Consider the following 26,225-nt stretch of genomic DNA (forward strand, 5'->3'; position numbering starts at 1 on the left):
CCCTTCCTGGGCGCCCAGCACTTTTTCTTAGAGAGCAAAAAAAACTTGCTCCCTCCTCCTTGCAAAGCATCCTGGTCCTGTAGTCCTGTGCAGCATAAGGTTACATTGTCTGCCTCTGTGATGAAACTGCAACTCCCACAAACACTCCAGAACTGCTGAGAGCTGAGCCAATCAAACCCTTTCTGACAACATGCAGTTTTAAAAGGGAGACAGTTTTTTAAAAGGGAAACAGCAATGGCCCTGCTACAATGGCTAATTGCTCAGTTCTTGGTCAGCTCTGAGCAGAGAAAGAATACTGTCAGTTAACGCTCTGTTCTCTTCCCCTCCAGCACTTACTGGAGCTCCGAGCTGTGGAGGGGGTGACAGCGGCTGGCTCAGTGTCTCAGCATTGCACTCAGTCAGCTGCTGGTCCTGGCATCTGGGTGGATCCCAAACATTAAAGTCAGGATCCCTGCAGAGCCTGGAGCAACTCTGTAACGTCAGTTGGGTTTAGCCTGCTGTCAGCTGAATCTGGGTCACAATGTGCAGAAATAAGTGCACTCACGTGACCTACAGGAGAAGTATGACCAATAAGCTAAGAAACAACACTTAAAGACACCAACTTAAATACAAAGAAAAATCTAGTACATTAAATATTTTCCTGCAGTGTTTTTCCTTTCCATAAATTTTTTTTTATGAACCTGTAATGTGTCTCTGAATTTTCCAGCAAGTCTGACCAGTTAATTTCCTAACACAGCTATCTCCGTCCTGTTGTGTCACAGCCCTTTCCTCTAATTAATTCACTAGTAGATTTCTGAAAGAACATTTGTACAAATGTTGGTACAAACATTCATACAAAAATTCATCAGTACGTCAAACTTTTCTTTGCCTATAACAAACATCAGTTGACCCCCATTATTATTTTTAAAAGTGTTTAAATAGTTTTTGAATGAAATTCTTCTATGGCCAACTTTACACTTTGCGGTGGCCCAAATCCCCCACCCCTCCCTTCACCCACCTACATAACTTTTGGGCCCCTTTCACACGAGTGGACCAAAGGAGTCTGCCTGTCTGTTTTTCAGGCGGACCCGATCGGTCCATCCATAGACTTCTATGGACCGGCGGGTGTCAGCGGACAATAGACCGCTGACACCCGCCAGCATCAGATCCAATCCTGTATGCCAAAAACAGACCGATGAAGATCTGTTCCCCATCCATCCAGCGGATCAGATCGGAATGGCAATCAGGTGGAAACGGACAGGCAGTACATTTCCATCCGACTGTCCTGTTGAAATCAATGAGCAGTGTCTGTATCTGCTCTGCAGTAGCTGAGCAGGTGGATCACGCTGACAGATCCGCCCAGTCTGAAAGGTGCCTTAATTGCCTCCCGCCCGCCATATAGTACAATGATGGGTGCAAGGCGGTTCTGGGAGGACGTCATATGACGTCCTCCCATTCTAACCGTGCATGCGCGGCTCCAGGAGCGTGTGGCGATCGGCGGTGCGCTGTGTCCCTCGGACACAGTGGATCACCAATCAACGGGAAGAGCCGAAGATGTCGGCTCGGTCATGTGATCAGCTGTATCCAATCACAGCTGATCACATGTAAACAGGGAAATGCTGGTTATCGGCATTTCTCTCCCCATGAGCTGTCACTCTGACAGCTCGAGAGGAGAGTCGGTAATTGGCATTCCTTGGAGGGGACATGTACACAGATGATCGGTGTGCCCTGATGATCTGTGTATCCCCAGCAGTGCCACCTGTCAGTGTCCATCAGTGCCAGCTCTCAGTGCTCATCCATGCCACCTGCCAGTGCCCATCAGTGCCACATTTCAGTGCCTACCAGTGCACAGCAATGCCACATATCAGTGCCCATCTGAGCTGCCTTTCAGTGTCACCCATCAGTGCCAGTCAGTGCCACCTATCAATGCCAGTCAGTGCCACCTATCAGTGCTGCCAATCAGTGCCACCTATCAGTGCCAGTCAGTGCTGCATATCAGTGCCAGTCAGTGCCGCTTATCAGTGTGCATCAGTGCCGCCTATCAGTGCCTGTCAGTGCCGCCTATCAGTGCCAGTCAGTGCCGCCTATCAGTGCCATATATGAGTGCTGCCTTTCAGTGCCCATCAGTAATGCCTGTCAATGCCCATCAGTGCCACCTACCAGTGCCTCCTCATCAGTGCCCATCAGTGCCACCTATCAGTGCCCATCACTACAGCCTCATTAGCGCACATCAGTGAAGGAGAAAAATCACTTATTTACAAAAACTAAGAAAAAAACTTTTTTTTCCAAAATTTTCAGTGGTTTTTGGTTTGTTTAAGAAAAAATAAAAAACCCAGAGGTGATTAAATACCACCAAAATAAAGCTCTATCTGTCACAAAAAAATGATAAAAATTTCATATGGGTACAGTGTTGCATGACCGCGCAATTGTCATTCAAAGTGCAACAACGCTGAAAGCTGGCCTGGGCAGGAAGGGGGTATAAGTGCCCTGTAGGCTAGTGGTTAATGTAACAGCCAGTGGAAGAGTAAAGAGGAATACCACAGAGTATCACTTCAGTGACAGCTCTAAATCTGCTGGGGTTGGTGACATCACATCCAGGATAGCAGCTCCCAGCAGCTACACCATACCTATAATATATTACATGGCATATAATCTTAAGGAAAACTTGTTAAAATGAAAGATCTGGTGATTGGGTCCCGTTATTTAAATGCATCCAGAGAAAACTCTTGAGTTTGTGTCAATTCTGTATGAGCTTCCTGTGATCTGCTGTACAGAAGCACTGTATTGATTGGGAGTTTAAGGGCCAGTACTCTGAGCTTACCCGGCTTTGCTGTATGCACATGTACTGACAAGGAGCATGCTGAGAAAGGGATATAGGAAAGATATGACTTCATTAGTCTTCTATTGCTCCTTCAGTATCCAGGGGGGCAGGGAGGTGTTGTTTTAACTGCACTAGATAAATTGGCCTTAATCATAAATATTATGCCATGGTAATGAAGGGGAAACTGCAGGTTACTGTACAAAGACCATAAGAAATTGTTATTTAAACTGGAGTACAAGCCAAAACATTTTTGTTTGTTTTAGATGGAGGTTAAAACCAGCATCAGTTCCAATCTCCAGTAATTGTCATTTCATTAAAACACTGAGGGAAAAATGCATTAATCACTTGAGCCCTGAGTTCCATTTTAAATCTGCAAAGGATCTAGCATGACCTGTGGGTCCCTGCTGACATGTAGTCTGAATCGACATCCAGCACTTGCCAGGATCTGAAATTATCAGCTTCAGTGGTTCTGACATTGCTACACAAAGTTCAATAGCAGCAGTTCTATCACTGTAAACATAAAGCTTCTCTATGCTAGGTCACATTAGAGGACTACCCCTGGGGTAGGTTCTTATGGGCTATGCAAGGCACCTAGAACAAGGTTACTCCCCTGGCAGATGGGATACTTTTACTTGTGCCATTTCCATCAATGTCCCTAGACAGGGTGGCGGCCGCTTTCAGGGAAAACTCAACCTTAAGGCTGACCTCCTTGCTATGGGCGACAGACCACCAGGGGTGATAATGCAGGCAGCAACTCCCTGCCTTTCACAGGTACACTCTTAACGAAAGGCTGCTTGTTAGACTTCCATTAACCCTGGTAACCATTTGCTCCCTTCATACCTCAGTATGCTTTAACTCAACCCATGTTGTAGATTAAGTGCAGAATGTGCCGCTAATGTGCATGCACCCCTCTAGTAACTTCAGACCAAGCAAGAACAAAGTTCAAAAGCTTCACTAAAAACGCTCAGCGTAACAGTTTCAAAACAAAGTTCACAGTCTTTCCCTAATGTCCCTAGACCTTAACTCAGGATTGTGGCTGCCCCAGCATACCTGCACAGGCAAGAGTCCATACTTGGCAGGGTCCATGTTGGCGATATCCAGGATTGGTATCTTCAGGGCAGCCTACGGGTCCAAGCAGTCCCCCTACATTGTAAAAGGTTGCTAAAGCCAGGCAATCATCAGCAAGAACTTCGGCATGACAGACAGGAACTAGCCAAGAGATAAGACTCTCGGAACCCAACCCATGTCCCCTTTTATGTGTTACAGGAATAGTGGGTCGGACCCAAAAAAACCCCCAAGACAAATACCCAGGAAACAGTAGCACAGTGTTAACTCCATCCCTCTCAGCCAGGGCAGCATTTAAACTAACTAGTAGTAGACAGACTGCCTACAAACCCAAATTCATTTTATCTGAATGTGATGCTCACAATTTACCCAAACTGATTATTTTTGTTGGTAAAAATTAGAGGAAAATACATTTTTTCAAAATTGTCAATATTTCTTTCTAATCTAGAAAATGAAAACACGTATCAAAGCCATTAGCTCCTGCTGCTGTCAATCCGAGACTGTGAGGAAAGAGCAGGAGGTGTGGTAAAACAGTGTGTGTGTGTGTGTCAATAGACACACAGAGCTTGGCTTGGGATTCAGCCTGCAGGAGTGCCCCCATAGCAAACCCCTTGCACTCAGAAGGGGGGAGGAGTCAGCCGGTTGGTGACCCCAGAAGAGGAGAATCTGGGCTGCTCTGCGTAAACCCATTGCACAGAGCAGGTAAGTATAAGATGTTTGTTATTTAAATTTTTTTTTTTTTTAATTACTTTTACAATCACTTTAAAGTACCCATAGGCATGAAATAATTATTTTCAGAATACTCTAATTTGTAGATTATGTATCAAAGTTTTATTTCTAGGAACTGGAGTTACTAGGCACCAAACAGCATTAGACATGTCCTAAATATTTAAATATGATTGGTGGCTGTAGATAAAGATCTACAGGTCTTAGTGCATAACACCCTAATGATAAGGCTCACCATGGAAATTTTGTTCTTTATTAAAGAAACTCACAACCAGCAAGCATATTTTCTTACAAAAGTGCAGAATAAATAAGATATCCTGACTGACAACATGCTACTACATGCATTCTTCTCAAAGAAGAAATAACACTTCTTATGAAAAAGGAAACAACAAAGGCCCATCCGGCCCAAACTTTTTAACGCATAGCCTTTACGGCTACCCGGAAAAGAACATCACTACTTAAACACGTTTATAAAATACAATACAAGACACTTCTGGACTTCAAGGAACGCAGGTCTTCCGGTCCACGCAGCCTTTCTTCAAGAATCCATCTGAAAAATCTAATGGGGTGAATAAAGGAGAAAACAGGAAAGATACTAACACCCAGAGATCAACTGGCAGCAGTTGAAGGCCTGATATTCCTCCACACCTTTATCCAGACCTCCCTCCGCCACCTGTCTTTCTCGAGACCCCGAATTTTCCCCACCTCACCAAGAATGTCGTGCACCACCACCGGGACTGGAAGGACTTTTTGCCGAATGGACACCTGACACCGTGCCTGCCATGTGAAGTACCTGACAACTAGGCTAACTAGATAAAGAGTGTCCAAATCCCGCCGATCTTAAAATTCCCCATATACCCACTCTGCATAAGTCATGCAGTGCAGGAAAGGAACACCCAGAACCCTCCCTACCTCCTTGTAGACTTCAACATTGAAGGGACACTGAAGCAGGAAGTGGTCTATAGTCTCCACTTCACCCCAACACTCCGCTCTCGGACAACCACGGTCATCCAAGTTTAATAAACGTAATCCCTCCCGCATGGTATGGCCTGGGCAATCCCTCAAGGCCAATAAGGCTCACCATGGATTACCCCTGGTTGCTAAAAAATGTACCTCTGGTCATTTCACGCTTTTTCATCTAATTGTCTAGTGACTGCCATTCAGTAACTACCATGCATGAATACTCATAATGCTTCTCATATTTAAAGGATAAGTTCACTTTTTGACCAAAAATAATAAATGCACATTTTTTTGCAGGTAATTAAATGTGCATTTATTATTTTTGGTTACAGGACTCTGTAAAGCATTGCACCAGCAATCAGCCTGCAGATCTGTCAGTGTATCTGTGTGCCCGTACATCCTGTATAGGCAAGCAGATACACTGACAGGAAGAATCAATGAACACTGATCGCTGTACGGGACCTCTGTGTGAGATCCCGGTCATGTGATCACTGATTGGACAATCAGTGAGCACATGAATAGTAGTAAGCAAGATGTCACTTGCTGACATCATTGCTTACTACTAGTGAAATCTTTGAATGATCACAGAGGTCACATGGTACAAGACTATTCACAGCAGCCTTCTACCATGTGACAAGCTGTGACCAATCACAGCTCTCACAGTATTTCTCAATGTCTGCAAGAATGCAGCCAGAGAGAAGGAGAAATGGTTGCTTTTACAGCCTTTATGGGTGTAAAAGCAATCAGTGTAAAAACAATAAAAAAATCTTCATCACCCCCCACAAGTAGTACAGTATCACTATGGTCACACTGTACTGCTAGGGTGACAGTATGTTAAAAAAAAGCATAAAATATAAAAAAATAACAATTTAAAAAATACATTAGAAAAATTATAATTTTTGGTTATAAACTAATTTGAGTTATTTTTGTTTTACTAAAAAGATAGCCAGATAGAAGATTTGGCCAAGATTTATGAAGAAAGTGTACTTATTTGAAAACTTTTATAAGAAAAACACTTTTTTTTTTCAAAACGTTTGGACTTTTTCATTTATATAGCAAGAAAAAAAAATCCCAGTGGTGAATAAATACCACCAAAATAAAGTTTTATCTGTCTCAAAAAAATGCTAAAAAATTCATATGGGTACAGTGTTGCATGACCGTGCAATTGTCATTCAAAGTATGATAGCACTGAAAGCTGTAAATTGGCCTGGACAGGAAAGGGGTGAAAGTGTCCGGATTTAAATGTCACAGTAAATACAGATATTTTGGTGTTAGGATTATCCAACAATATTTATAGCCAGTGTTGACAGATTTAGGTTCATGTCAGACCTGCTTCTTTCCTCATTAAAGTCTATATTAAATCTAAAGCAGCTTAAAATCAGGTCACATACAGGTCAGAAGGAGCATCTATTCCCTGATCTCCTCTGTGACTAATGAAGCCAGAATGGACATTGATTTAGTCACTTCTGGTTTACGAGATATCATTCCCTGGCTGTTACAGCCAGGGAGGCAGCTAACCAAGCACAATTTGCATTAGAGGGCAGGGGAGAAATTTGAGGTCTAATAGACCTCTGATGTCCCCATAAAGAGTACCTGTCACGTGCCCAAAGCTATCACATAGGCGGCTAATTAGTCATACTTCCCAACTTTCTGGGATGGGAACGAGGATACCTATTAGCAAAATACTTAGCCATAGGACACAGCCACTATCACACCCCCTTAAAGGAGAATTATGATTGGTTAAACCTAAAAGTGCCTTTTTTACCACTACCATTCCTTTATATTGACTTTTGTAATTTCCAAATGTGGCAATTTATAAATTGGATGAAAGGTTTAACACTCTAAAACACTTTTTGATAGATAAATAGTGAATTTTATATATAAATATATAGATCAGGGCAAAATGAGGGACAAATGAGGAGGAAAGAGGGACAGAGGGACCTTGTTCCAAATGAGTGACAGTCCCTCAAAATCAGACAGTTTGAAGATATGTCGTTAGTTCACCTGTGTTAGCAATGAAGTTAAATTGTTAGAGACTTGGTGTAAGGGACCGCCCGGCGGTACTACTAGCACTCCACTGAATAGGCGTCCCCAGCGCACGGAGTCTAAGTCCCAGGGTGCTTGTTCACCAGGGCCCCTGATGGTGGGGATGGACTTGGAGCTCCCTGAGACCAGGTCGTGACTACCGGGTGCGTCCGTCAGTGGTAGTAGTATGCGCAAGGGGCTCCCACGGGGAAGAGTCTGATGTGAGGAGGTCAGAAGACCCCACTGCACGGGATGGATGGATGGATGAGCAGGGTCAGACGGGCCAGGTCGGTAACAGAGAGGGCGGCAAGGTACAAGGCAGCGGGCATAGAATGGTCGGGTCACACGCCAGGTCAGCAACAGCAGGTCAAATCCAATAGGGGGCATTCAGGAGAGAGGTCAGGCAAAGCAAGGGTCAGAACAGGAGAAAACAGCAAGGTCAGGTACAATCCGGGTCAATAACTTACAGGGTACAGGTTCACAGGATTCAGAATGCAGGAAAGACCAGAAGGCACTGAATGACAGCTCAGGGTCGTTTAAATATCCCGCCCTGCGCTGCCATTGGTGCCCAGCGGGCGGCCGCGGCTTCTACTGCGCATGCGCGAACTCGAACGCCGCGGCCGGCCCGGAACCAGTGCTCGAGTCCCTGCGCCGGGCGGCATACTGCGCCTGCGCCGGGACCAACGCGGCGGGGATTGAGGGGATCCCTGACATTGCCCCCCCCCTACGGGCAACCTCCGGATGCCCACCCGATCTCTCCACCACGGGTGATCGCGAAAGAACCTCCGGACAAGTCTGGGTGCATGGACATTATGGGCTGGTTCCCAAGAATTGTCCTCAGGACCATAGCCCTTCCATTTGATAAGGAATTGGGTCTGGCCTCCCCTCCTTCGACACTTCAGGATAGTTTCAACCTCAAATTCTTCTTCTCCTTCGACCGTTACCGCTTCCGGGGGTCTAGATTCCCGGTCAGGGAAGGCGTCTGGGACCACAGGCTTCAGAAGGGATACATGAAAGACCGGGTGGATCTTGAGCGTGTCAGGGAGGGCGAGTTCATAGGCTACTTCGTTAACCATCCGTTTAATGCAGAAGGGGCCTATGAATTTGGGTCCCAATTTCTTTGACGGGCAAAGCATCTTTAGATTGGACGTCGCCAGCCAAACCTTCTCCCCAGGCCGCAATACCAGATCTCCTCTCCGTTTCCTGTTGAATGCTTTCCTGTAGTTTTCCTGGGCCCGACTGATGGCCACTTGAAGCTTCTTATTGTTCGCAGCGAAGAACGTTACCACATCTTGTGTTGCTGGTACTGGGCATTCCGACACCAAATCCGGGAGGAAGACTGGGTGAAAGCCATAGTTGGCGAAGAACGGGGACTGCCCTGTTGCTGAGTGGCGGGCGTTGTTATACGCAAATTCTGCTAAAGGAAGAAGTGGCAGCCAGTCATCTTGAGTAAACGAGGTATAGCATCTTAAATATTGCTCTAAGGTCTGATTGGTCCTTTCGGTTTGACCGTTAGTTTGAGGGTGGAACGCAGAAGAGAGAGATAATTTGATGTCCAGGGCTTTGCACAGTGCTCTCCAGAATCTGGACGTGAACTGGACCCCCTCGGTCCGAGACAATGTCTTCGGGGACCCCATGCAACCTGACTACCTCACGAATGAAGACTCGCGCGGTCTCGGCCGCCGAGGGGGTCTTCTTCAACGGGATGAAGTGGGCCATCTTGGACAAGCGGTCCACGACTACCAGGATTGCCGTGTGGTCTCGGGGGGGCGGAAGCTCGACTATAAAGTCCAGTGAGATCTTTTGCCAAGGCCGTTCAGGAATAGGTAAGGGTCGCAGCAGACCCCAAACCTTGTTTCTTGAGGGCTTGTTCTTCTGGCAGGTGACACAGGACCTGACATAGCCCTTACAATCTTTAGCCATGTCTGGCCACCAGAATGAGCGTCGGAGAAGTTCCAGGGTCTTTTCTGGGCCAAAGTGCCCCGCCATTGGGTGGTCGTGGCAATGCCCCAAGACCAGGGTTCGAGCTTCTTCCGGCACCACAATTCGATCTTCCCTCCATAGGAGTCCCCCCTTGTTCTGGAGCGGCCCTCCGCCTGGGGTAGAGAAGTTTGTGGATGCCTCCATTAGCCTGGAACGAAGGTCCGACTGAAGGACCAAGAAGTTACCCGAGGACAGGATGGTGTCAGGTACTGGGGTCTCTTTGGCGTCTTCGTACATCCGTGATAACGCATCCGGCTTAGTGTTCTTTGATCCCGGCCGGTACGTAATATGGAAGTTGAATCTTGAAAAGAATAGTGCCCATCTCGCCTGTCGCGGGCGTAGACGCTTGGCAGTTCTCAGATACTCTAAGTTCTTATGGTCAGTAAATATTAAGATGGGGTGCACCGCACCTTCCAGCAGGTACCTCCATTCCTCTAACGCCGTTTTGATCGCTAGTAGCTCACGGTCACCGATATCATAGTTCCTCTCCGCTGGGGTCAGCTTCCGTGAGAAGAACGCTACCGGGTGGAGCAGTTCCTTGTTGCCTTTTCGTTGGGAGAGGATGGAGCCTAGCGCATTCTCCGATGCATCTACCTCCAAGATGTAGGGCAGAGCGGCGTCTGGGTGACCCAAAATGGGTGCCGAAGTGAACAGTTTCTTTAAGGCTTCGAAAGCTCCCTGCGCTTCTGGTGTCCATCTGAATCGGGTTCCCAGCTTGGTTAGCTGAGTAATGGGGGAGACCAGACCCGAGAAGTTCTTGATGAACTTCCGGTAAAAATTTGCAAAGCCGATGAATCGCTGGACGCCTTTCCTGTCTGTGGGTTCAGGCCAATCCAGTATTGCAGCGACCTTCTGGGGATCCATCGCGACCCCCGCGGTGGAGATAATCAGGCCCAAGAAGGCAATGCTGGATTGTTCAAAACAACATTTTTCTGCCTTGGCGTACAACCCATGCTGCCGCAACCGCCCCAATACTTTTGCTACATGTATTCGGTGTTCCCCCAGAGACGGGGAAAAAATCAGAATGTCGTCTAAATAAACGATCACAAAGACATCCAGAAAGTCCCTAAAAATATCATTTACAAAATGTTGAAACGTGGCCGGAGCATTACACAACCCGAACGGCATGACCAGATATTCAAAATGACCGAAGCGGGTGCGGAAGGCCGTCTTCCACTCGTCCCCCTCCCTTATGCGAATCAAGTTGTACGCCCCCCTCAGATCCAGCTTGGTAAAAACTACTGCTGACTTTAAACTTTGGAACAGCTCAGGTACCAACGGTAGTGGGTAACGGTTTTTTATCGTGACCCTGTTCAATTCCCTGTAATCGATACATGGCCTTAAGGTTTTGTCCTTCTTTTCAACAAAGAAGATTCCCGCCCCCGCCGGTGAAGTGGAGTGGCGGATGAACCCCTTCTGGAGGCTGTCCTCGATATATTCCTTTAGGGCCCCCAATTCGGGCTCTGAAAGGGGGAAGATTCGCCCAAAAGGAATTTCTGAGCCGGGTAACAGGTCAATGGGGCAGTCATAAGGGCGGTGGGGGGGTAGAGTATCAGCTCCCCGTTTGCTGAACACATCTAGAAACCCATGGTAGGCCGCAGGGATTACTTGTTTTAATTCAGCTTCCCCCTCAGAGCACAGGAGGATTTGGGGGGTCCCCGGGCCCGAAGTGCGGCAGTATATTCGACAGTATGGGGAAGGGAACGTGATTACTCCGGTCTCCCAGTCAATCTGGGGGTTATGGGCCCGTAACCATGGGAGCCCCAGAATGACTGGGAAGAGGGGTGAAGCTATAGCATCCAGGCGGAGGAGTTCCTGGTGCTGGCCGGCAATGACAGTGGTGATGGAGGGGGTTTCCTGGTTCACTACCCCCGATTTTATTCGGGAACCGTCGGCCAAATAAATATTGAACCCCTTCTGTTTCAAGTGAAGGGGAATACCCTGCTGGTGAGCAAAATTAATATCCACGAAGCAGCTGCATGCCCCAGAGTCAATTATGGCCGATACTTCCACGGTCCTTTCTGGAAGCTGAAAGGAAAGGGGCACCACTAAGTATTGGGATGGACCAACATTGCCAAGGGATAAGGAAGAAGAGGTGCACTTACTCAGTTTCTGCGGGCAGGAACGCGCCATATGACCAGCTTCTCCACAATAGAGGCACAGGTTCTGGGATCGTCTGCGCAGATGTTCCTCTGGGGATAGTTTAGGCCGTGCCAGGCCGAGCTGCATGGGTTCGGGGTTGTCTCCAGGTGGCCGGTTTTGGATGACTGGCCTAGGTGTTTGACTGGGACCCTGAAATGATCCCCAGGGATTTCCGTGACCCTGGCCGGACCTCTCAAACCTGCGTTCCCGCAGTCTACGGTCAATTTTAATGGTCAGTGCTATTAGGTCCTCTAAAGTCTCAGGTACCTCCACCCGGGCGAGCTCGTCTTTCAGGCCGTCTGATAGGCCAACACGGAACTGATGCAGGAGTGCGAACTCGTTCCAGCGAGTATCCCCCATCCACCGCCTAAATTCAGATGCGTACTCCTCCGCCGCTCGGCGGCCTTGCCGGAGTGTGTACAGAGTAGCTTCAGCAGAAGCTGCCCGCTGCGGGTCATCATAAAGGATGGCCATAGCATCAAAAAAACTGTCAACCGAACCAAGGTGAGGGTCATTTTTTCCCCGTAATCGATGGGCCCAGTCTTGGGGTTCACCCTGCAGGAGGGATATGACAAACCCCACCTTCACGGATTCAGTCACGAAGGTTCGGGGTTGTAGCTCAAAATAGAGGAGGCAGGACTCGCGGAATGATCTGAACCGAGTGCGGTCCCCGTGGAAACGTTCTGGTAAAGGTACTCGGGGGTCGGCCGCCGGGAGTGGTGCGGATGCCCCAGACACCAGCACAGGGACTGCTACAGCTGGAGGTGTGGGGACCGCGGCCTGTGGGGCAGGAACGGATATAGTGCAGGCCTGGAATTGAGTTTCAATCTGCTGACATCTATCCTGCAGGGCCGATACGGCCTGTGTCAAATTGGATAGGTGCCTGCAGATCTCCTCCAGCGGCGAGGGACCTCCTCTAGACTCAGTCATGGCCTTCTGGTACTGTAAGGGACCGCCCGGCGGTACTACTAGCACTCCACTGAATAGGCGTCCCCAGCGCACGGAGTCTAAGTCCCAGGGTGCTTGTTCACCAGGGCCCCTGATGGTGGGGATGGACTTGGAGCTCCCTGAGACCAGGTCGTGACTACCGGGTGCGTCCGTCAGTGGTAGTAGTATGCGCAAGGGGCTCCCACGGGGAAGAGTCTGATGTGAGGAGGTCAGAAGACCCCACTGCACGGGATGGATGGATGGATGAGCAGGGTCAGACGGGCCGGGTCGGTAACAGAGAGGGCGGCAAGGTACAAGGCAGCGGGCATAGAATGGTCGGGTCACACGCCAGGTCAGCAACAGCAGGTCAAATCCAATAGGGGGCATTCAGGAGAGAGGTCAGGCAAAGCAAGGGTCAGAACAGGAGAAAACAGCAAGGTCAGGTACAATCCGGGTCAATAACTTACAGGGTACAGGTTCACAGGATTCAGAATGCAGGAAAGACCAGAAGGCACTGAATGACAGCTCAGGGTCGTTTAAATATCCCGCCCTGCGCTGCCATTGGTGCCCAGCGGGCGGCCGCGGCTTCTACTGCGCATGCGCGAACTCGAACGCCGCGGCCGGCCCGGAACCAGTGCTCGAGTCCCTGCGCCGGGCGGCATACTGCGCCTGCGCCGGGACCAACGCGGCGGGGATCGAGGGGATCCCTGACACTTGGTATATAGCCCTACAGAACAGACAGTGCACAGTCCACATGTGTTTTTAGCTGCTGCTTCTCTGCAAACAGGAAACAGGAACTTTATTATAGAGAAAAGACATAGAGTTTAACCATAGGTGCAGCCACAAACGTATAAACACTGCCATCTACTGGCTGAAGAATATATCTCTACTGAATATTTGTACTGATACAGTTGTTGTACAAAAATACCTAAACACTGTATTCCAACATAAATTTAAAAAAAATGTAAAAAGTGTACAAAATTATATTTTAATAAATAAAATATAAAAATGTAAAAGCACCCACATCCCCCTACGCATAAATGCAAATGAAAATGCACACATAGGTCCTGCACACATATGTAAACAGCAATTGTACCACACATGAGGTATCACGGTGAACATCAGAGTGAGAGCAATAATTCTATGGCAACCATTCACAATTACCTGTACAATGATACCCTGTAAAAGCTTTTAAAGTGTCCCCAATTGCTACCATTGCAACTGCCACCATTTTTCCCTACAGCACCTCTGCTTTCAGAAAATATACTGTATCATGTTAGAATAGAATGGGAGTTCTAAGTCATTTTCTAGCAAATCATGCAGATTTTACTACTTGTGTGAAAAATTAAAATATTGTCCTGGAGAGCAAGTGGTTAAAATGCTAGTTCCCTGGCTATCATGCTGTTGCATTGGCTTTAATAGCATTCAGACTGAATTTGACTTTGATTTGCTTGGTCTGGGTGAATTAGAAATACTGACTCTAGACAGCCAGGTGACATTTTCAGAAGAACGCAATGAAAACCCCAATATTTCTTTGATGACAGGTATACTTTAATAATACATTTAGCCCACACTGGAAGCAGCAGTTGGGATTTCCAATTAAAATGCCTTCCTTAAGTACAAGGGTTTGTCAGGCACTGCAATTAGAACCAGTTAGTTCAGGATGTTTAGGTCTTTTGAATCAAGTTTGCAGGTCACTTCATCTGTTGTGGAACTAAAAGACAAATTAGGCCATGTTTTTCTTAACAATATGCCACGGCCTCTTTCCATTTTCCCTGAACAATCACTTTCCCATAAAAAAAAACCTATTCTGAAATCACTAAACAAATGACATTGAACTGATCTTAAGTTCCGAAAACTTTAAACACCAGCAGTCGCATTCAAACTTCATTTGAACTTCCCTTTTTCCTGGTATTGCTTAGGAATCATCTGGTAAAAAATGCTTTTAGAAATATGTACTTTTCTTACTAAAACTGGAGAGTGCAAAATCTGGCGCAGCTCTGCACAGAAACCAATCAGCTTCCAGGTGTTTTGTCAATGGTTAATTGAACAAGCTGAAGTTAGAAGCTGATTGGTTACCATGCACTGCTGCACCAGGTATGGCACTCACCAGTTTTTGTAAATCAAGCCCATAGCAGTCTACAGCAAAAGCAGGTATGAAAGATCCTTATATACAGTTGTTCAGAAGAACAGCGTACCTTGATTAAAAATTTGATTGGAGAGGGGAAAACATATAAAGAAGTGCAGAAAATGATAGGCTGCTCAGCTAAAATGATCGCAAATGCTTCAAAATGGCAACCAAAACCTGAAAGACGTGGAAGAAAACGAAACACTACCATTCAAATGGATAGAAGAATAGCCAAAATGGCAACAATCAGCTCCAGGAAGATCAAAGAAGGTCTAAAGTTCCCTGTGAGTACTGTTACAATTAGAAGACGCCTATGTGAAGCCAAGATATCTGCAAGAAGCCCCCGCAAAGTCCCACTGTTGAAAAAAAGACATGGCCTAAAGAGAAATGACAACATTTTGTGGACTGATGAAAGTAAGATTGTTCTTTTTGGGTCTAGTGGCCGGAGACAGTTTGTCAGATGACCCCCAAACACTGATTTCAAGCCACAGTACACTGTGAAGACAGTGAAGCATGGTTGCGCAAGCATCATATGGAGATGTTTCTCATACTACGGTGTTGGGTCTATTTATCGCATACCAGGGATCATGGATCAGTTTGAATACATCAGAATACTTGAAGAGGTCATGCTGCCTTATGCTGAAGAGGAAATGCCCTTGAAATGGGTGTTCCAACAAGACAACGACCCCAAACACACCAGTAAACGAGCAACATCTTGGTTCCAGACCAACAAGATTGACGTTATGGAGTGGCCAGCCCAATCCCCGGATCTTAAACCAATAGAAAACTTGTGGGGTGACATCAAAAATGCAGTTTCTGAGGCAAAACCAAGAAATAGAGAAGAACTGTGGAATGTAGTCCAATCTTCCTGGGCTGGAATACCTGTTCACAGGTGCCAGAAGTTGGTTGACTCCATGCAACACAGATGTACAGCAGTTCTCAGAAACAGTGCTTATACAACTAAATATTAATTAAGTGATTCAAAGGAAAGCAAAATCTTCAAACATTTTTCAGTTTATATAGTGAATGTTTGAGTTTGTAAAGAAGAATACAAACACTGCTATTTTTTTTGAACAGTCTAATATTCACTTTTCTTCAATTTATTTTAGAGGAACAACACAAATTTGATATATTTTTCTTCATGTTTTGATTTGGAATAGAATGTGTAGTGTTCCCAATGCATTTGTGTGTATGGAAATAAAAGCTATTAGAAGGATTTTGAGCTTTATTCACTTTTATCAACACACTGCTATTATTTTGAACACAACTGTATGTGTACAGTTCATATTTATCAATTTAAAGTGTATGTTTTGGGCACCAATTCACATGAAGAACATTGGGGAACTGGAGAAAGTACAGAGAAGGACAACCAAACTGATAAGAGGCATGGAGGAGCTCAGCTATGAGGAAAGATTAGAGGAACTGAATTTATTCTCTCTTGAGAAGTGGAGATTAAGGGGAGATATGATCAACATGTATAAATACAACAGTGGTTCATATAATGTACTCGGTGTAGAGCTATTCACCCTGAGGTCATCACAGAGGACAAGGGGGCAATCTTTGTGTCTGGAGGAAAAAAAAATTCTCCAAAACACGGAAAGGTTTCTTCACAGTGAGAGCTGTGAAAATGTGGATTCGACTCCTTTAAGAGTTGCTTCTGGCCAGCTCAGTGGATTGCTTTAAAAAAGGCCTGGATTGTTTATTAGATACACAGAATATAACTGGATACTAACAATTATAGGTAAAGTTGATCCAGGGAATATCTGATTGCCTCTTGGAGGAACAGGGAGGAATTTTTTTCCCAGCAGGGGCAAATTGGATCATGCTCTGCTGGGTTTTTTGCCTTCCTCTGGATCAACTATGGGTATAGGATTATAACTTTTTTTTTTTTAATCGTTGAACTGGATGGACTTTTGTCTTTTTTTTAGCCAGACTAACTATGTAACTATGTCAAGCCAAAACTTGCCTTTATTTTTAGATAGCATGGGGGAGGGTTAGAACCCCATGTTAGGTTTTTACTCAAATCCAGGGTTTCACTAAACGTTATACCCTCTTCTCCTGTTCTGTTGGCAATATTTTACTCTCTAACAGCAGAACAGGCAGAAATAAAAATGCCTTTTTAGCAGATGTGAAGGATGGAGGCAAGATGAGAGTCGGCACTATGGAGTCAATTTTTTAAAACTTTTGTTGGACAAATGTGACAAATATTCTTTCAGACTATATGAATTTCCTGTGTATTTTTTCTACTGTTATGACTATGATCATCAGCTCCATTTAGTGGTTACAAATGTGGTATATTTTACTGAGATACCACAATCAGAAAATATACTGCATTTTGGCTACTAGATGGAGCTGACACTCATAGTCATAGTATCAGGGAACATATGGGGAAATTCATGCAGTCCCCTAAGTGTCCTGTGTTGGCAAGTTTCTCCCTTGGAAATTGTAAAAAAGTGCATTCAGGATGACTTTCTCCATAGCGACACATACCACGCATACTGTATATAATAGAAAAAGCTTGTTCTGTCTCTATATTGTGCTACAAGCTGCATGTGAAGTTAGAGATAAGAGTCCCAACACAATAACGTCACATACACATTTGTGCCATTCCCATTAACTGGGGTGTGTTCTCACAGGAAAATAGAGAAAGGAACTAATCATTGTTAGGCACCCTCTAGCCATCAATAACATACTTTGATAAAGTTAGTTCAACAGGCACAGCAGTTGTAAGTGGCTTTGTAAAATTGTAGGGTAGAGTTTCTGAGGTCCTTATATCACGTTAAGATTTGCAGGTCCAATTTATTCACTGAGTAGCTCTGAGGAAAGGGACTCATCCCCAAAAGCGTCAGTCTCTTGACCACTCTGACAGTTGGAACACCTTGCCCGTTGTTGCGGCCATCTCCAGTAAGCAAAAGCTTTTATATGTGCTATGTCTTTGAGTATGTTTTTGTCTTTTACACCTTTGAATAAATCTTGGATAATGCACTAGGTGTTTGCGCCACATGTCTGCTCTTTTTCCAGTGGTTGATTTCTCCCGTCTGAGGAGGGCTGTACCCCTGAAGCATTATCTTTAGGCCACTTCTGTCCTGGTCCCCTTGGCCTCCCTTTGGCAATTCATTTCTTGGAGCGTTGGAGAGTACACATGGTTATCCATACTGTACGGACAATCATATTCCTAGAATAAAAGAAAAATAAGCTTAAAAAGGTCCTGGATATATTTGTATTTGTATTTCGTGAGACCTTTTATGAATCTCAATCAACAAACAGAAAAGCTGTATATGTAGATGGTAATTTCATAGATAACCTGGGTAACCTCTATTCAGTAATTGTGAATTTTTGGGTAATACCAAAAAATGTGTACAAAGTCAGCAATCCTGGCTAAATAGCACCAGATGGTCCATCCCCCCAATCACTGGTGTCCAGTTCAGGAATTTCTGCAGTCACTGCACTCAGTCAATGCTGATGTGGGTGTTTGTGATAAGAGGTTTTCCAAGTGAGCCATTTCTCATAAGCAATTTAAATGTAGTAGACAATGGACAAAGAGTAAAAGGATCCAACTGGGGACAAACACATGGCAAAACTGCAAATAGAAGAAATAAATATTTGGAAGTTTGTAAGCTTTTTTACTGCATCAAAGCAAAGGAGTTGAGAAGAGTGAACATGATTTAACATGGTTCTGATGCCTATAGATTCCCATAGTGCTGGATCTGGGATCGGGAGGAAATGTGCTGCAAGAGGATGGGCAATTGGCCAAGTAATTACCTTCCTTTGATTAGAAATAAAGAGATAGATACGTGTAAAGCCAAAATGCCATAAACTGTAGACATTGTATCAAAAAACATAAAATGGAGATTTTTATGGGCATAATAATTCAAATTGACTGTAGTATGTTAAAAGGTATATATGAATTTTATTACTCATATATTATAGTTAAAACAAATACACATACAAACTCTGGTTGATACATTGTTTATGACAAAACATTTACGGGTGAGGTTGGTGATGGGATATTCACGGAGTAGGTCCTTAGGTCCTCCGCACTGTAATGTAAAGGGGCACTGAATTGATTACAGGGCAGTCCCCTTTATATCACGGTGCCTCATCACAGTGCCCCTTGCAGTCATGCCCCTGCCTCTTTTCTCTGTAATCACAGTGCCCCCCTTTTACACTCTGCCTCCCCCACACAATCCTACTTCGCCAGGGCAGAGGCAGGGTTCAGTCTGTGTGCCCTCTTCAGGGTTTCCTGCCCCTCCAACAATGTCATTCTATCAAAAGAGCAGGAGTGGGAGGAGCTGCAGATCTGGATCATATTAATAAGCGGGTGATAAGCTTGTGAATATGAAAAGGCTCCCACTCTCTATACAGCTCCTCCCACCCCCTGTTCTTCTAATAGGATGACATTGTCGGTGGGGTGAGAGATCCTGGAGAGGACACACAGGCATGGTCGCATAGCACCCCCCTCTTTTAAGCACTCTGTATATAAGATCTATCCAAGTACATCACTCTCTATTTATATATCTCTATATATATCAGATTTGACTCCTTCTATTTCTCTCTCCTTTCCCTCTCCCTCCCCCTCTCTCTTTCTCTCTACCTCCTTACTTTCCTCTCTCTCTCCTCCCCGCTCTCTTTCTCTCTCTCCTTCTCTCTCCCCCCTTCTATTTCTCTCTCCTTCTCTCTCCCCTTCTATTTCTCTTCCCTCCCTCTCTCTTTATCTCTCTCTCTTCCCCCCCAGCTCTCTCTCTCTCTCTCCTTGTCTCTCTCTATCCTTGTCTCTCTCTCCTTCTTTCTATCCCTCTCCTTCTCTCTCTCCTTGTCTCTCTCTCCCTCTTTCCCTCCTTGTCTCTCCTCTCTCTCACCCCCCCTCTCCTTTCTACCCCCCTCTCTCTTTCCTTGTCTCTCTCTCCATCTCCTCTCTATCTCCTTGTCTCTCTCTTTCTTTCTATCCATCTCTCTCCCCTGCTCTCTCTCTCCTTGTTGCTCTCTCTCTGTCTCTCTCTCTCTTTCCCTCCCTCTCTCTCCCTCTCTCCCTTTCTCTCTCTCCTTTGTACCCCCCTCTCTCTACTTCTCTCTCCTTGTCTCTCTCCTTGTCTCTCTCTCTCTCTCCTTGTCTCTCTCTTTTTCTTTATATCCCTCTTTCTCTCTCTCCCCTTCTCTCTCTCTCCTTCCTTCTCTCACTTACCTCCCGCTATGCGGCCCGGTCATCAACAGGCCAAGGACCACTACCAGCGATGGGGTTGAGCCTGGTGTGCCCTATGGCCAGTCTGGGCCTGATTGCAGTGAAATACAGGGTAGCTGCAATAACACAGATGAACATTTAGAGTTGTCCTAAAGACAAAGTCTTCCAGCCCCCTGGAACTGCAGTATTATGGTAGCAGTTTGGTAGGTGCTCCCCACAGTAGCTTGGTCTTTTTGGAGAATCCATCTGATTTTAATCTCTGGTATAGCTGCTTGCACGCCAGTTATGACAGCCAAGGGCATCCCACCTGGCTGCAGATCACGTGTCCAACTGCCACTGCCTTATCAGGTGCTGTCCCTCTGAGTTGCTAAAGCCATACATAGATGAGTCGAAAACCAAGCAAAAATGTGCGTCGATAGTCAAATCATTCATTTTTCGCATCATTAGTATGTCAGTTGCAATATGAAATTTTTGTGCTGCAATCGAAAGTGTTTGATCCAACATGCTGGTTTTTTTTTTTAGCAAAACTAAACAAATGATACCACAATCGTATGAGCTATTTTTTTTGGTCGACAGAATTTTCTACTCATCTATAGCTGGCTTAAACCTAGCCCACTAGCCCACAGGCTTGTTGCAGGTGCAGGAATTGCACCTGTTTTCTACACCCGCATTTAATCGTGCTGCTCTTGCAGAACACCTGGGGCTGCCATTCATTTGAATGACACCCCCCACAGTGATAATTGCAGGGAAACCACATGGTCAAAAAGACCATGCACTTTCCCTGCTGATGGGTTTTTGAAAAGGTGCATGCACCTTTTTTTCTGCGGGACACGTGGCACAGAAGCCCATTCAAATAAATGGGCTGCCACGTCCAGGAAACGCGGGCCACACGGCCCGCACTAGTGTAAACCAGGCCATAGGGAGGTAAGTCTGCAGGGTCAGATAAGTAGAGAAACTTATCTTCCCTGGGTGTGTGCAGGAAACCAGATAGGTGTGGGAAAAGGCAATAAAGGGTCCTGCACCTGCATTTGAACATGGTGAGTAATGTTTAGATGTAAGGGTTTCAGTGCCGGGTCTGCTGGATTGCCATGTGTTCGTAAATTTACAGACAGTTCTTAAACAATGTCCATAAATATTTGTTACAAATATACAGTATAGTAGGTGTTATCTCAATTTAGGTGCAAAAGTGGAAATACACTTTAAGCTATGATAATTTTAAAGACAAAATCATTGTCATGGATGGACTGTATCTGTGGCTGGCAGTGGCAGGGTGACAGTTGCAGTGAGCGGAGGATGATGGATCCACACTCTGGCAGATCCCAGGCTGGAATTCCCCAGGCAATGGGGGAGGGAGATAAAATGCTGTGATAGCAGGCAGCTGAATTGAGCAATCCCACACAATGACAGATCCGACACGACACACCACCACCAACACTGACACGGATCAGCAGACCCAGCAGGCACTAGAAGAGCAGGTTGTGGGATAGTGATGATGCAATCACTGACACATTGCACATGTGATGGATGTCCGGCCAGCCGAGTAACACTCACACAGACACGAGACATCCGAGTCGGACATTACCTTCCTCCGCAGGCTCAGCTCCACCTCCACTGATGAATGGGAAGAGAAGGGCTGGAACTCCACAGTGATCAGCAGCCGCCAGCCTGTTTGCAGTAAGGAACTGAGTCTGAGGACCACTGGAAGGAGCAGTTCAGCTGCTACACTGGCCCCAGACACCCGACATCTTCCTTTGTCCTTCCTCCCCTCTACCACCCCTCCTCTCAGCTGAAGTATCATTCATGATGTGGCACACAGAGAGTGCTGGCCTGGCGCCCCTAGGTGGCAGTGCACGCTAGGTGGCCGCATAGTTTGCCTAGTGGAAGTACCGCTCCTGGTAACACCAAAAAGATAAAAACTAGAGTGTTAGGATGTCTAAATTATTATGTTTATAAGAGGTATTTATATATTAGATTACTTTTCTCTAAAAGTATGATGTTGTGTTCTTCTGTTGAAACAGATAAAAATGAATGTCAAATGGGAGCGCAAAAGATCTGTGGTGAACACACAGAATGCCACAATACACATGGCAGCTACTACTGCATCTGTCTAAAAGGTTATCGACCATCCAATAACCGCGACAATTTTATACCAAATGATGGCACTTTTTGTACAGGTAAGTGAAGAAAAAGTGAACTATTAACAATTGGTAACTGTTTGCAAATGTTTGTTCTTGTACTATACAGAGATTTGTTGATTAACCCGGAGCATATTAGGATTCTAAAGAATCCTTGGGCTTCCTAAGAAGAGAAATGCTGCGGAGTAGTGGGCAGCTGATAATTGGCTTGGCTTCTAGGGCTGTGGGTAAATAGAACTTAACCCTACTCAAAATATACCCTACAAACATGTGCCGCAGTCCTTCTACCCACAATACACACTGGTCACTTTATTAGGTATGCCTTGCTAGTACCGGGTTGGATCCTGTGACGGACCGCCTGGCACCTTGCTTGGGTCTTTCGTCAGAGAACAGCTTCCTCACCGCTGGGACCAAAATATTCTAGCTGGACATTGCACCTAAGACTTAGACGACACTAGCTTAGGTGGAAAACTGGAACTCTTTATTGAAAAGAAATACAGGTTTTTATACACTTCAAAAATAGACGCAGTCCCCACATAAACAATAAAAGCAAATCTTACACATTGGAATAAACATTCCTGATTAGGCAAGAGCTAGATCACATTGTCCTAAACGGAGCAAATGGTAAACAGTACAGCCAACAGCTAACAGTGATCTAATTAACAGTAAGCTAATCAACAGCTAGCAACTAACATGTAACAGTGATCAAATCAACAGTAAGCTACTCAACAGCCAGGCACCCAGCCAGGTTTGCCTGTCAGGGAGCCCACCTCAGATAGTCTTGCACCTCCAATCCTGAATACACCAAATTCGTTACACATGCTGTCTTTCAGGTATTTGCTTTCACTTGTATAATCTGTTCTTCATAAGACAAAAACCATACAATATTCCAACAGTCTAAAAAATTGGAATTCATCTATCGTTGTAGAATTCTTGAGGGAGATTGTTAATAAATATTTCTGTCCCAAGTGGAGGAGGCTCTCCAACCCAATCTGCAGGAGGGCCCCATATTTCCTCTGACCATTAACTTGTATAAGATTAACATTACACCTTTCCATCCACTCCAGAAGGGAAGCTGTATTGTCTTTGCTATTTTTACTATTGGCTTCCGCTGCTGTCAGTCAAATCCTGTGAGGGAACAGGAGGGGGCCTGGCTGAGCCATGCTGCATGTGTCTATGGACACACCAAAGCCCAGCTCGGGACTATGTCCATATGGATGCCCCTTAGTACACAGCTTGCTGTAAGGGGGCATTCAGAGAAGAGCAATCGTGGACAGCCCTGATGGGGAACTTCAGAAGAAGAGGTAAGGGGCCTTTCTGAGAAATACCATGCAACTTTTTTATTTCATTTAAGAAAAAATTAAGGTTTGCAATCACTTTAACTTCAACTCTTAAGTTTTTTTTTTTAACCTTTAAATCCTTTTATTTTACCGGTCCTTATATCTGTTTTATAATACTTTTTTGTAAGTATTTCTTGTGCTGTTTTTATTTTATTTTTCATTAAACAATACATCAAAACTTATTTAACTCTGCCTATTTTAAGAAGCTACCATAGAGTAAACTCTGTAACATTCCTATCTGGGCATGGCAGTGAGTGATACACACATTTTTAAAAGTCCTAATCACAACAGCAGATGCTGTGAAAACATGTGGTGTATGTTAAAACGAGCTGGAAAACCTCAGCAATGTGAGTCTGAGAGTGTGCAGTCATCTCACAAGTGTCCCCTTTCATTGTTGGTCAGTGGCAGCTCAGTAAAATAGGTGATGCAGTATCACACTATGCTTACTTGCTGTGATTCTGTTTTGTTTCTTGGACCTAATGGTGTTGATCAAGTTGCTATTTACTCTTGTAGAAGAAAAATATCTGGAAACTCAGTTTTGTTTGTCTCTAGCTTTACTTGTATGGCTGCTACAATCTTAAAATTAAAGATTTGGGGTGGGTGCCTATAACAAAATTCTATGAGAAAGGAGCAGCTGGCTTGTACCAAAACACACTATGTAGTACTGAATAGAAGATGGCATGTTAAAGGGCATGCTTGCTGTTTAAACTACCAAAATGGAATCCATCAACTGAAGTTTCTAATTTACCAACACCCTTACATGTACATTATGGCTGCATTTTATTTAACATCAACACTATAGTCAAGCAGGGCTTACACATTTTCATACAAACTGCTAGCCAATTCCCTGTAGAGAGGATGATCCATGTTCATTTTATAGCTGAAAACCAACTTACATCCACCACTTAACTTTCAATAATAGTTGCTCTTTATGACCAAATCCATCTCAGTTTAAATCATATAACATCCAGTTACTTACCTCTGCAAACATATCACCTTTTGGTCACAGAAAAAGCCATCCACAGCAATTACTCAATACTTGACAGTATGTCAGATGCTGTAGTTAAATACCCCATTGCTGCATTATTCATATGAGTGAAAGTAGTTTAGTACAAAGAGATGATAGCGGTAAAGGAGTGTGAGAACTCAAGCCAATGGATATAATTGCTGCAGCCCCGTAAATAATGTTGGATCTATTAAAACACTTGATGATGATGAATGATTGTACAATTAAAATGCATTTTTACCACCTTGGTGCTACACTCTACCACCAGCAACAAGGGAACCCTTACGATTCTACAGCATAAGAGAAACCTGCACCGAAGTAGGATACAATTGCTGTCTTTGAAAATGCAACTTTAATTGGGCAACTATGTGGCAAATGAGGTTTAATGTTGATAAATGTAAAGTTATGCACTTGGAGGCTAAGAATATGCATGCATCATGCATACTAGGGGAAGTACAACTGGGGGAATCAATGATGGGGAAGGATCTGGGAGTTCTGGTAGATCACAAGATTAATAATGGCATGCAATGCCAAGCTGCACTTTCTAAAGTGAGCAAAATCTTCTCTTGTATTAAAAGAGGTATAGACTCCAGAGAGAGATATCATATTACCCCTGTACAAATCATTAGTAATACCTCATCTGGAATATGCAGTTCAGTTTTGGGCACCAATTCACAAAAAGAACATTGGGGAACTGGAGAAAGTGCAGAGAAGGGCAACCAAACTGATAAGAGGCATGGAGGAGCTCAGCTATGAGGAAAGATTATTGGAACTGAATTTATTCTCTCTTGAGAAGAGGAGATTAAGGGGGGATATGACCAACATGTATAAATACATCAGTGGTTCACATAGTGAACTCGGTGTAGAGTTATTCACCCTGAAGTCATCACAAAGGACAAGGGGGCACTCTTTACGTCTGGAGGAAAATAAATGTAATCTCCAAACACGGAAAGGTTTCTTCACAGTGAGAGCTGTGAAAATGTGGATTAGACTCCCTCAAGAGTTGGTTCTGGCCAGCTCAGTGGATTGCTTTAAAAAAGGCCTGGATTGTTTCTTAGATACACAGAATATAACTGGATACTAACATTTATAGGTAAAGTTTATCCAGGGAATATCCAATTGCCTCTCGTGGGGATCAGGAAGGAGTTTTTTTCCCCTGTAGGAGCAAATTGGATCATGCTTTGCTGGGTTTTTTTGCCTTCCTCTTGATCAACTGTAGGTGTAGAATTATAACTTTTTTTTTGTAATGGTTGAACTGGATGGACTTTTGTCTTTTTTCAGCCAGACTAACTATGTAACTATGTAGGTGCCTGGCTGTTTATTTCTTCTACACTATCAGTGACTCAGAACAAAAATGTCCGGTGGAAAGAACTCCTGAATCAGAAGCTGAGAACCCATAGAAGACTGTCCTCATTAGAACAATATAAACAGCCAAACAGCTAAGCAACTTTTATCTTAAAGAGGAGAGCTTGTTATCTGTAGCTTGAAAACTTTCAGTACGGGTTTCTCTTAAAGTTAAAAGAAAGAAAGACCAATAAATAATTATTTTAGTAATATACTATTGATGGCTTTATAAGTTACAAGTAGAGCTTTTGTTTTCTGAGATGTGTAGATAAACCATCTCATTTCTCTGGACAGAAAAGACACGTTAATACCAATAAATACTAATAACAATACATTTTCTAATCAATATTCAGAATGTAAGGTCTGGTCACTTAGAGTCACTGAGAGTTAGGTGTAAATCTACAGAATCCTGTAGGTTGCCCATCACTTCTGTAGCAGCATTTAACCTGGAATTAGCTTAATTTC

At 44.7% G+C, this 26,225-nt stretch overlaps 1 protein-coding gene across 1 annotated transcript in view; it reads left to right on the forward strand.

The window, feature by feature from the left end:
- The window catches only part of SUSD1 (sushi domain containing 1), a 259,310-nt gene that overhangs the window by 33,793 nt on the left and 199,292 nt on the right, over nt 1-26,225 (forward strand). The window contains exon 3 of the mRNA XM_089670946.1: nt 21,954-22,109. Coding sequence (XP_089527072.1) covers nt 21,954-22,109 — 156 coding nt within the window. The remainder of the gene's footprint in view (nt 1-21,953; nt 22,110-26,225) is intronic.

The sequence above is a fragment of the Staurois parvus genome, unplaced genomic scaffold (assembly GCF_062004578.1).
Source record: "Staurois parvus isolate SC_StPar_1 unplaced genomic scaffold, SC_StPar_1.0 ptg000096l, whole genome shotgun sequence".
In the NCBI taxonomy this organism is placed as follows: Eukaryota; Metazoa; Chordata; class Amphibia; order Anura; family Ranidae; genus Staurois; species Staurois parvus.